Consider the following 12188-nt stretch of genomic DNA (forward strand, 5'->3'; position numbering starts at 1 on the left):
TCTTCAGAGACACAAGTCTCATAATAAAAGATCTGAAAACTGAAAAACTACGGCGCATGTGCTATCCCGGCCCTGCATCTCTTAAATCTCTCCTGTAGCCAATAATATTTTACCCATTTGCAGAGAGATTGAGGAAGCATGTGGCCAAGACAGCTCATGAACCATGGGGCGACAGTGGCAAAATGAAGGAGACCAGGAGGACACCAAGAGACCTCAAATACTACAGGGGGGCTGGAAGAAGCCCCAGGTAAGTAAAAGTCAATTAGGTACTTACTTTTACTTTTGTTAACGTTCTGTTTGATTCCCTAGCCAGATATAACCATTTTTGGAAAGCTGAAAGTCCCAGCTTTCCTTTGCACTGGGTCCTGAGTCAACGTGAGGCCCCATTGCCAAGTAAAGGGGGGTTTGGGGGACGGGTGTTCCCTGCACTTTGCTGCAGAGAGCACAGTGGAATTAAGTCTCTTGCCCATGCCAGTAAGATAGGAGACGAGGGTGCATAGCTGCGCTGCTCCTTCATGTGTAATGAGAGACCCAGGGCACTTGACTTAAGTTTTGAAGACACAGATTTATGCTGTGAAGGAAGAAGAAGACCTACCGGGTGTGCTGATTATCATCACGTCGGGTTAGTCCCGTACTTCTGTAATTGCACTTTCTGCAGCCAAGTTCAGGGGACACCCCTCCTTCAAAACCCCAGAACTTGGGGACTGAGCATCATACCGACTCAGGACCCGGTGCAACAGAAAGCCGGGACTTTCAGCTTTCCAAAAATGGTCATATTTTCCTGGGGGAGCAAACAAACTTTTTTTTAAAGAATAACCTGCCAGACTTTCCAGACGGGATAATACGTAAGTACCGTAATTTTTTTTTCCCCAGCTCAGGTTTTCTTTAAAGGGATCACAAATTTCAAGCTCCGCTGTGTATAGGGCAGGGCCTCAGCCAGGTTGGTCTGTTTCTTAACTCTTTCTTTTCATGTCCTACCAAATGACAGGAACAGACTACAACCTAAAGGCATGTGTTGCCTACAAACTAAAAGAACACAAAATGTCACTGGTAAATTTTGGCACTTTTGTGTCAGTTTTTTAATAACCATAAAAATGTGGTTTACTCTAAACCCAGATATAAAAGAGAATACTGAAAAGAATGTGTGGGTACCTACCTGGAAGGGCTCAGTTACACCTACTAAGGTGCTCATGTTGTTGCTGTAGTAACCAAGCAGATATTCACCGGTGCCTTTGGGAAGAGATTCCTCAATGAACATTACCTAGGTTGCAACACATGTATTTACTTAGACATATACATACATCAAACGCAGTGGACATAGGGTGCTCTGTATTTGACTCGTAGATTTATTTTTAAAAATATTCTATAGGAACCTGGTACTGGTATCTTCCGGGATCCCCTTCATCTTCTGTCTTCACCCAGACATAGGCCACATAATCTTTATGGTGTCGGAATCCAACCTGCAGATAAGGAACATAATTACATATTGAGAAATAAAGACAAAACCCTATAAAGTTCTACAGTGAACAATGTTGCCATCAGCCTCATGGAGATGAATTGCTTCTAAAAGAAAGCATTCATATCTATTCACTGAAACAAAATCCTACCATACAAATCATATATGTGTATGCTGTAGAGATATAGGAATTGTACTGTATATCATTTGTGTTACAGAGGCGCCGAGCTCGCTGATATAATACAGATGCTGTGACTCCTACTGTATTTTGCCTGAGGAAGCGGGATATATGGCCCGTGAAACGCGTTGCATTGTTTTTTGGAGTTCCGAATAAATTGTTGACTGTCTGAATCGCAGTCCTTGCCTGTGTCTGTTTGGAGGGGGTAAGACCACAGCTGCCTCCTCTGTTTAACCAGTTGGTTTTTTAAGTTCATTTAATTACCTTTTATTCTTTTGGCGCCTCTGTATCTTGTACACCTCATTTGTGTTTCAGTTATGGATGTTACCAGTAGGGAATTCTACAGCTGACAATGCTGAGGCTGATTTCAGACTGGCAACCGGCGGTATAGGAACACTGCGGTGCGATGATCGCATCGCACCACAACGCTAAAAATAGCCTTCGGAGATTACTGCGGCAATGCACGGTAATCTCCCTTCTGGCTGCAAGCCAACCAGAAAGTGAGGCTTTCTAGCGCTCACTTCCTGTGTCCGAAATTAGAATTGCGCAGAGGTGTATTGAAAAAATACACTCCAGCGCATGTGCGCAGCAACGAGATTGCCGAAAAATGTAAAAAGCGAAGTCACCATAGACTTGCATGACTTCCAAGTGCTGCACGTCACCACACATGCCAGCCCCTAACGCGCTGCCCACACGGCAAATTCAAAACTTGTGGCGTGTTGCACCACGCAGGTATGCAATGCCCCATAGACCTACATTGGCCTATCATTACCCTGCAGCAAAACACGTTTTAGCAGTGGCACACATGCCCCTGCTAACTATGAGCTCTGAAGCGAGATTTATTCTCGCTTCAGAGTCTCTTTAAGCGCTGGTGCTAATGGGATTTCCTAGGCGGGATTTTTACAAAATAGGATAGCATAACATTAGCAAGAGCTTTTAAATCACAAAGTGCTTAGAAAAGCTTTTGTAGTGTGAACGAGTCCTAAACCTGTGTACATACTTTCAATAACTGTCACATGGAATGATATTTTTTGTGTTCATTTCTGGGAATGATTATTGTACAGATGCAGAGCTCAGTAGCTTGCTCTAGTATAAAGGTGGCCACACATGATACAATAAAATGGTCAAATTTTACGGCAATTCCATAAAAGTGATTGCTTGTACAGAAAAATCATTATTATTATTTTTTTTAACTCAAGTGGGAAATCTAATCTGTTTTTTTCGATAGAAGTGGATCGGTAGAGGTGAATTTTTTAAGTCAATTTTTATGAAAACTGAATGGTGTAAGTTAGATTGGCGATTTCATAATGTACAAACGCAAGCAATTTTCTTAGCGTTTTCAATCTCTTTTTTTCATAATTGGGGAAACATTTGACACACGTGCGGTACATTGGTCAGATTTTTCAAATCTTACAATCAGAAAATAGATTGTAATTCTTGAATTGAATATACTGTACATGTAAACAATTGTATGGTGTGCGGCCACCTTAAAGAGGAACTTCAGCCTAAACAAACATACTGTCATTAAGTTACAGTAGTTAAGTTAATTAAAATAGATAGGTAATATTACCTCTTACCCACCCTGTTTTAAAAGAACAGGCAAATGTTTGATTTCATGAGGGCAGCCATCTTTTTGGTTGAAAGGAGGTGACAGGGAGCATGAGACACAGTTCCGACTGTCCTGTGTCCTGATCACCCCTCCCAGTTGCTAGGCCACATGAATAACAACATAAGAGATCCCATCATGTTTTGCACAGCATTAGGGAAAAAAAGCCCGGGCAGTTTTCTTTGATGGGTGGAGCTTAGCTAAAAATGCAGCTAAAAATGATGCTTTGGTAAGAAAAACAAAGTTCTGATGCTGTGAAACTGTTAAAGAGCAACCGTTAGCTCTAAAATGCCCCCTCAAAAAAACACATATGTAAGTAGATAAATACATGCTCTACTTACATGACAGATGTATCGTAGTGTCCACGTTTTGATTTCTGTTATTTTCGTGTTTATATATTAGAAGGCTCCTGTTGCTGGCAGGGGCCATCTTGTGTCCGGCTAGATCTTCTTCCCCCCCCCCCCCCCCCGCATCCCCCTCCTCCCTGCACTGACTCTGAGCACAGCGGGGAGGAATAAATGCAGCAGCCACACACAGACTTACCTAATAATGGATCCAAGCGCTGTCGTTCCCATCTATTCTCTGCACTAGTGCAGAGTGTAGGATACTGCAGCGCCTGGAACCATTATTCCGGGAGTCTGTGTGTGTGCACCACCTTTATCCTTCCCCAAAGCTCAGTGCGGGGAAAAAGGAGAATGCGGCGGCGGCGGGCGGCAGAACGGCGGGGGGGGGGGGGGCGCGGACATGCCACTGGAGGAGGGGGGCAGAGGACAGTGACAGGAGATAACCTCTGGCCCCCCTCCGTGCGCTCTAACAGCAGCGGCGACCAGGCAGACAAGGGGAGACCAGGCGGCCAATCGCAGTGCAGAGAGATGAGTGACAGAGGCATCAGCCAATCAGGCTGATTCAGCATGCCTGTCACTTCTCTCTGTGGCTTGCGTACACTTTTAGAGCCTGGGGCATGAGGAGAGAAATCTACAAAAGTAAGAATGATTTGAAACTTTTACATTGCCTGGTTAGCATCCTTTCTACTGCTCTATTAGCATGCAGTAGAGAACGTATTGTGTATTTTCTGCCTAACAGTTACTCTTTAAAGAAACACCAAGCCTTTTCAGTTCTGCGGAGTAGATTTTTAGTCCGGAGGTTCACTTTAAGGAGAAGGGGAGCGGACAACAGAGAGGTACCCTACTGCACGGACTACAGCAGAAGAATATTAGGGATCAGTCAATAGTGAGCCACCGTGACTGATCACTTTCAATATCTACAATGGTGTCATTCTAGCCTGAAAATCTAGAGTGTGTATGTGGCTTTAGAATTCAAGACTCCATCCTTCTATTAAGTGTTCATTGAACTACATTAAGCTGGGATCCTGCCAGGGACATCATTTGTCTGCATCATCATTCTGTAAGGTACTGCAAATGTGGGTGTTCCTTCTTGGTTTATGCTTGGGCTGCACTTTAAGTCAGGTGTAAAGTTGTCAAGTGTAAGTTTCACCATTTCTAACCTTATATAGTCCAATCCAGTCCCAAGAACTCTTCATATATATTGGTGACCATCGGTAGGTGACATAGGCATCTCCAGGCTGCAGCCATTCATCATCTACCCAAATATGCACCAGAGGGGCAACACGACAAGCTGAAAACTGTGTTAAAATTAAATACAAACATGTTGTAAAATAACCTTCATCACCTAATCTTTGCAATAGTTCTCTACAATTCAATATAATTATACATGTGAAGACTTAGCTCACTAACGTTAATCCCAGCCACTGATAGTGGTGCAGCTAAACTACTGTGCAGATATTGGGACAATAAGTAGGTATGTGCTTTAAACACTTCATGCCAACTGACAGGATGCCTGATCAAAATGGTTGTGGGAAACTGTAGGAATAGATGTCAATATAATAGAATAGAATAGGAGAAGGCTAGAATAATAAAAAAAAAACAGAAGAACAAAGAAGTACAGGGAAGTAGACAGATGACAATTCCAGAAGAACAAAGAAGTATAGAAAAGAAGATGCTGCCAGAGGACAAAAAAAAGACTACAGATGCAAATAAATAAGTATACAGATGAAGAAATAAGGAAACAGATGTGAAGAAATAAGAATACAGATGAAGAAAGAAGAAAGCAGATGTGAAGACATAATGAAATAGAAGAAAAAATAATGCAAATGAAAGACAAAGAAATTTGTATTTATTAGTTTTGATAATCTATTTATTATGGCCTTTATTCCAAATTAAACTTTGTTTGATCGTTTGGTAAAAAAAGAAAAGGAGAAAGTCAAAATTACCCCTTTACCTATTTAACTGAAAGGGACAAACATGGGTTGATTATTACGGTAATATGCTATTAGTCCCACTAAAAGCCAACACCCACCTTTATTTTGCCTGATACAGGACAGCTACTAAACAGTTTGTGTAAATTTTTGGCACATAATAAAACAAAAAAACACCACAATGTCCCAACTTTTTTGGAATGGGGATTTAATCAGCGATCATTCAAAAAACTCTAAAGGGAAGCATACAGTAGAATATACTTAGAATATGTAAATAAATGGTTGCATGTTAACCTTGAGAGAGAAAATAGCGGACACTGGCTTGTGATCACTCTCTGTATAATGCATATGGCACCCATAGCTGAGCAGAGTCACTGATAGGTCATCGGACACAGAGCTACTCATGTCTGCTTTCTCTGAGGCATTCTGGGAGAATGAGTGTTTCATCTTCCAAAGTATTCGATCTGTCCACGCAGGCTTTCTTTTTTTAGAGCTGAGAAAGAAATATGCATCATAAAAAATTGAAGTAATCCTCTAGATCAGGGGTGTCAAACTCAAATACAAAGTATGCAGAAATGAAACACTGAGACCAAGTCGTGGGCCAATCTCAATGTCTAGTGGCCACCTCTCTCCCTTATAAAGTTTACTGATGTCTAATTGCCCCCCTCCCTCCCCTATACATTTCCTTGGTGTCTAGTGGACCCCTCCCTCCCCTATACAGTTCCCTAGTGTCTAGAGGCACTCCTCCCTCCCCTATACAGTCCCCTGGTGTCTAGTGCCCACCCCCCATACACACCTATACAGTTGCCTGCAAAGCGGATCATCCACAAGGCAATTCTAAGTTAGTGGCCACCTTAAAACAGGCAGGTTATCATTAGCGGTGGGAAAAACTGCTATCTTGTCTAGGGCCCCATTTACTCTTAATCCTTTTCTGGTGTCCAGTGATTCCCCCCCCCCCCCTCCCACCATACAACTCCATGGGCCACATTTGGCCCACGGGACAGAGTTTTCTCTGGATTATGCAATCTTTAAGATGCATGTGTAATTGTTTCTTTATATTGTATTGAATCTTCTTACCTGGTATCATACGTGTTGGTCCCCACATCATATTTGTATGTTGGTGGGAAAGTTAGAGGCCCCTCCATGAAACCAGACAGCACAGGCTCTTCAAATTTTGCTACACTTAGCTATAAAGTAAATACACACATTACCAAGAGGGTGAATTTTAGGTAAGAAACACAAATGATGAATGAAAAATGATGGATACAAGGTAACAGTAAGCTGAATCAGGGGCATAACTAGAGGGGAGCAGCCCCTGTGATCTCAGGGAGGCGCCGAGCTGTGGGAGGTCCCAAATACTAACCTTTCCTTTCTCTGATACAGGGGACTATACTTCACATCAGGTGTCTTGTTTTTCTCTACTCTTTTTATGGGTGCGAAGATCATGATGGCCACACTTGTTTTATGACCCTTGTGAGATGGGCCCCCAGGCCATGAAGGGCATCAAGGGGCGGCAATGGAAGGTATGTGAACACTGGGGTGGGGCAGGGGCGTAACTAGAAATCACTAGGCCCCCCTGCAAAACTTTAGATGGAGCCTCCTTCCACCACCACCACTACCAGAACCAGTGTTATTCAATTGGCTAGTGCATAGATCTTTGTCTTCAAAATGTTGTATGATCCCTTATCAGTGGTTGACCATATGCAGCCATTAGAACAAATGTGCAGAGAGCAGAAAGTTTTATCTCTCCTTTCCCTTAGTTGTCAGTCTCTCAGGATAAGGCCCCCTGTGGCGTCTGGGCCCCCCTGCGGCTGCATCCCTTGCAGGGTCTATTGTTATGCCCCTGGGTGGGGGCATAAAGGTTTCGCTGAGGGGCCCCGTCAATTGTAATTATGGCACTGACACAAATAAAAACTTACTGATGTTGAAAAAGTTTAAAGTATCTGACAGGTTGGTGTGAACACAGAAGTAAGTTTTCACTTAGTATTTAGAAGAGTTACATAATGACAAGGTTCTTAGAGTGTTGCTGAAGTGAAGGACAATTGAAAACAAAAGCTATGAGAAAGTTCCTGTCACAAAGACAATTTTACACACAACTGCCACAAATGATTGAACTCAAGATATGCTACACTGCTAGGTGCATTGGGTCCTGTTAAAGACAAGTGCACTACAAATGTTGTATGCACATTGGAGCTGTTTTAAGTAGGTACTTGTCAGAAAATCATATTAACGCAGAGAAATAATCTCCATCTTGCTTTAAGCTGATTATATATGTGTTAAAATGTTCTGCAGATTATTTGAGTTAATTTCATGATTTTATGATTATAAGCAGAGTTCTTCTTTAATCTGTTAGGGCCCGTTTCCACTAGCGCGAATTCGCATGCAGACAACGCATGCGGATTCGCATAGGCAATACAAGTGGATGGGACTGTTTCCACTTGTCAGTTTTCATTTGCGTTTTTATGTGCAGGATTTTTCTGCACGGTAGACCCTGCAGAATTCGCCTGCGTGTGGAATGCAGGCGAATCGCAGGCAATGTATTTAACAGGGAAATCGCATGCGTTTTTTGCATGCGTTTTTTGCATGCGTTTTTTGCCGCGATTTCGCATTGAAAGTAATGTAAATTGACACAGGCAGTGACATGGTTAAAATCGCATATACCCTGCCTATGCGAAATCGCATGCGAAATCGCGGCAAAAACGCATCCGCATGCGATTTTGTCAGCGGTGATATGCGGAGATTCCGCACCGCACTAGTGGAAACGGGCCCTTAGAGTGTTGGTTAGCGTAACCCTTAATGTCATTTTCTGCAGTAAGTTTTTTGTTCCCTGTACAAGGTTATGTTTATATTAAGATAGTGCTGGAGAAATGTTTTGACTATATTCAGTTCTTGCTGCAATGCAATGCGCTTATGCAAGGCCAAACACATACACACTGCAGAAGCTAGGCCTGTTATATGCTGATATTAATCCTGAATAGAGATCATGTATAGTGATCATAGATTTATTAATTAATGAGTTCATCAATGATAGACTTATATAATAAGGTAAATAAGTTTGCTTTTTATATATTTTAGCATGTATTAAAACAGAGGATTGTTTGTTATGAATACAAAAGTTAAATAATAAGCCATGTGATTAAACAATAAGCCATGTGATTAAACAATAAGCCATGTGATCAAGACAGTACAACTTGTGACCACAGGAGGCATGCAGAAATCCCCATTAATTAATGATGTACCAGAGAACATCCCATATTTTTATTACATAAGATAAGTTGAGAACATACGCATTTATTTTGGTGTCCATCAGATCCACAAAGATGTCAAAGAACACCACTTGGGTCAAATTATCTAATTAAAATGTTATTGATGTAAGTTTGATTAGGAAAGACGTAAATTACTTACGTTAACAAGCCAAGTAGCGACATATACAGTATGTACGCACCTGCTCAGATAACCCGCTAGTTCAAAATGTCACAAAATGTCAGAATGTACCAGCTAAAAATAAGTTTGAGTTTTGTGCGTAACCATTAAATCCCCTAACCGACGCCATCTTAGAAACTTAACAATAAAAAGCTATATTTGTGTGTACCATACACTGTACAATCTCGAGATAACAATTATCGATGAAGGATAAAATCTACAGAAGAAGAATTGCTATATTGATATGGACTTGTTTCACTAAAGGAACTTTGAAAATGTATTTTGGATGATGGACAACAACTAGAGAGATGTATATTCCTGTATACATGCTTTATCTATTTTTTATATCAGTATAATTTTATAAAATTCAACAGATGAGTGTTGCATATTTTTTCCAGAGGTAAACCTGTTAACCTATAAATATTCTGTTTATAGTGAGCTACGCACCCACTACTGACTAATCTTGATTATGACGACTTTTAAGGCTTGCTTTAAGTAGTTTATAATCATTTAAGGCAGATATCGCTAAAATATTTGACAGAACTGATGTTGTTTACTGTAGAGTCTTTCTGTGAATGTGAAGAACCTGGACACGTCAACAGTTTATTACTTAAAAAAAAAGATGTTTTTTGTTGTTTTTATAGTAGCTTATATGCATAGAGGCATGCAGAGATACTTGTGTTACTGCAATGTGAAAGCAAATCTATGCAAATACTGCATGTACAATGGTTATAAGGCAACAGAGTCATCTTTATATCCCTAATTTGTAAACGTATAAAGGTAAATGTGTATTCAAAGCAGGATATATGTTCACACAGATCATTCTAGGATGTTACAGTGCCAATATCAGTACCACCCATACAACCTGCCCGCCGTCCAACATATGGATGCCCTGCTACAATCTCAACAAACCATAACACTGTATGCTCAAACATGTAAAATATAATTAAAGAACCACTATAGCAAAAACAACTAATTCTACTCTAACTAGCATAAATGACTACTGCTGCTGTTTAAAAGACCTCTACAGCAAAAAAAAGTAAACAGTTAAAATCTGACAGAACCAACGGGTTTTAAACTAGTCTATCTCCTCATGGGGGAATCGCAAGGTTTTCTTTGTTTTCAAAAGCATTTCATGATAGGCAGTTGTTAAGTCTAAGGGCTGGAACCCACAAGAGCGGTTTTGTGAGCATTTCTGGAGCGATTCAAAACGCTAGCGTTTTGCCAAAACGCTCAGCTAATGTTAATGGATGGGGCAACTTCCACTGGAGCATTTTGGGAGCGTAAGCGCTTCAATGTAAAGTATATAAACGCTGGCTTAATCGCTCATTAAAACCTGCATGGAGCGATTTTGCTAGCGTTTTAACCTTACCACACACTGTAACAAAATTAAAATTAATTGAAAGGACCAATCAGACTTTAAAATGCTAATCGCTAAACAATCGCTGGCAAATTGATACACTTTGGAAAATCACTTCCTAAAACACTCATAAAACCGCTGAGCGCTGACAAACTGCTCATGCAAAATGCTAGCGCTTGCGATTAGCGATAGCATTTTGCAGTGGGTTACAGGCCTTACTGCCAAAATAGAAAGATACCTGTCATACGTATGAAGAGATGGACTTGTCCAAAACTTGTCAGTTCTGTCAGATTTTAACTGCTTACTTTTTTTTCTTTTTTTTTTTACTAAAGTGGTCCTTTTAAAATCACCACTAGTACTTTATGCTAATTAAAGTGCAAGACTTGCTAAAAAGATTATCTTTCATTTTGCACAGAAAGCTTCAAATTTCAGTTTTTTTTATTTTCATTTTTCTATTTTTTTGCCCCACCTTACCTGATCTTTCTCCCAGAGCAGTGATAGTTTGTTGCCTTGAATGGCAGCCTTTACAAACTGCAAATCTAGATCATCAATACGAAAATTCAGATCTCCAAACCAGAATACTAGGCTGGAAGGAAACACAAATGAACATTATGACTGGAATTAGCAACACTAAAGGCTCATACACACATCAGACTATAGTCTTTGGAAAATGAAAGATCACAGACCAATCTTACCACCCTTCATGTAGTATGAGACGCATACTCTACACAGTCTGTTCTATGGAGCTGAACTCCACATCAGAAAAAAATCTTTGCAAGATGCTGCACACACAGATGCTGTACAGACACAAAAGATCAGTATCTACGAAAGATCTGTTCCTGCCAAAAATCCATTCCTGCAAATTGCAATGATAGTCTATGAGATCTGCAGATCATCATACACACATGATTTAACTGACATTCATCTGCAGATCAAGCAATCATCTGCAGATCTGAAAATCCATCCTGGTGGATCTGATCTGCAGATGAACGTCAGTTAAATCATGTGTGTATGATGATCTGCAGATCTCATAGACTATCATTGCAATTTGCAGGAATGGATTTTTGTCAGGAACAGATCTTTTGCAGATACTGATCTTTTGTGTCTGTACAGCATCTGTGTGTGCAGCATCTTGCAAAGTTTTTTTTCTGATGTGGAGTTCAGTTCCATAGAAAAGACTGTGTAGAGTATGGCTCTCATACTACATGAAGGGTGGTACGATTGGTCTGTGATCTTTCATTTTCAAAAGACTATGGTCTGATGTGTGTATGTGGCCTAAGGAATGACCAATGAGATGCAAATAATTCTGAGTTGATGAAGGGTTTTCTAAATTCTGTATTCAATTTTATGCAGCTTAAGCTGAGTACACACGTACGATAACGATCGTTCAAAAACGAACGATAACGACAATCGGAACGATAATCGTGCGTTCAAAAAGTGTGAACGATCGTTTTTGTGAACGATAACGATCGTTGTCGTTCAATCGGACCGATCCAACCCGGCGGATTTTTTCGAAAGATAATCGTTCAATCGTTGCAGTGTGTACAAAGATCGTCCGATAACGCATGTTCGTATTGCCTGTCATAACGTCACTTCCGTTTGCGCACGCATTTTTTTATCGTTCGTCGTTCAGTACTTTATACTTATATCGTTCACGTGTGTACACAATCGTTCATTACGAACGATCTTTTCAGTCTAATTTGAATATCGTGTAAACGTCACGAATCGTTCGTAACGAACGATCTTTATCGGACGTGTATACGAACCTTTAGAGATGGACCAACGCAATCCCATCCCACCAAGGTGTTACCGAATGCTGTTACTGGTATTTGGCTGCATGTAACTGCTACCAACCGGGACTTGTGGCGAGCAGTTCAGCCATTCGCAGAA

At 40.8% G+C, this 12188-nt stretch overlaps 1 protein-coding gene across 2 annotated transcripts in view; it reads right to left on the reverse strand.

Moving 5' to 3' along the window:
• INPP5J (inositol polyphosphate-5-phosphatase J) overlaps positions 1-12188 on the reverse strand; it is a 60297-nt gene that overhangs the window by 2454 nt on the left and 45655 nt on the right. For both annotated transcript variants that reach the window (XM_068240773.1, XM_068240763.1), the window contains exons 7-12: positions 10773-10884; positions 6593-6702; positions 5810-6008; positions 4745-4882; positions 1374-1460; positions 1157-1261 (exon numbers count right to left, since the gene is read on the reverse strand). In XM_068240773.1, the coding sequence (XP_068096874.1) occupies positions 1157-1261; positions 1374-1460; positions 4745-4882; positions 5810-6008; positions 6593-6702; positions 10773-10884 (751 nt within the window). The remainder of the gene's footprint in view (positions 1-1156; positions 1262-1373; positions 1461-4744; positions 4883-5809; positions 6009-6592; positions 6703-10772; positions 10885-12188) is intronic.

Source organism: Hyperolius riggenbachi, chromosome 1 (assembly GCF_040937935.1).
Source record: "Hyperolius riggenbachi isolate aHypRig1 chromosome 1, aHypRig1.pri, whole genome shotgun sequence".
NCBI classification, from domain to species: domain Eukaryota; kingdom Metazoa; phylum Chordata; class Amphibia; order Anura; family Hyperoliidae; genus Hyperolius; species Hyperolius riggenbachi.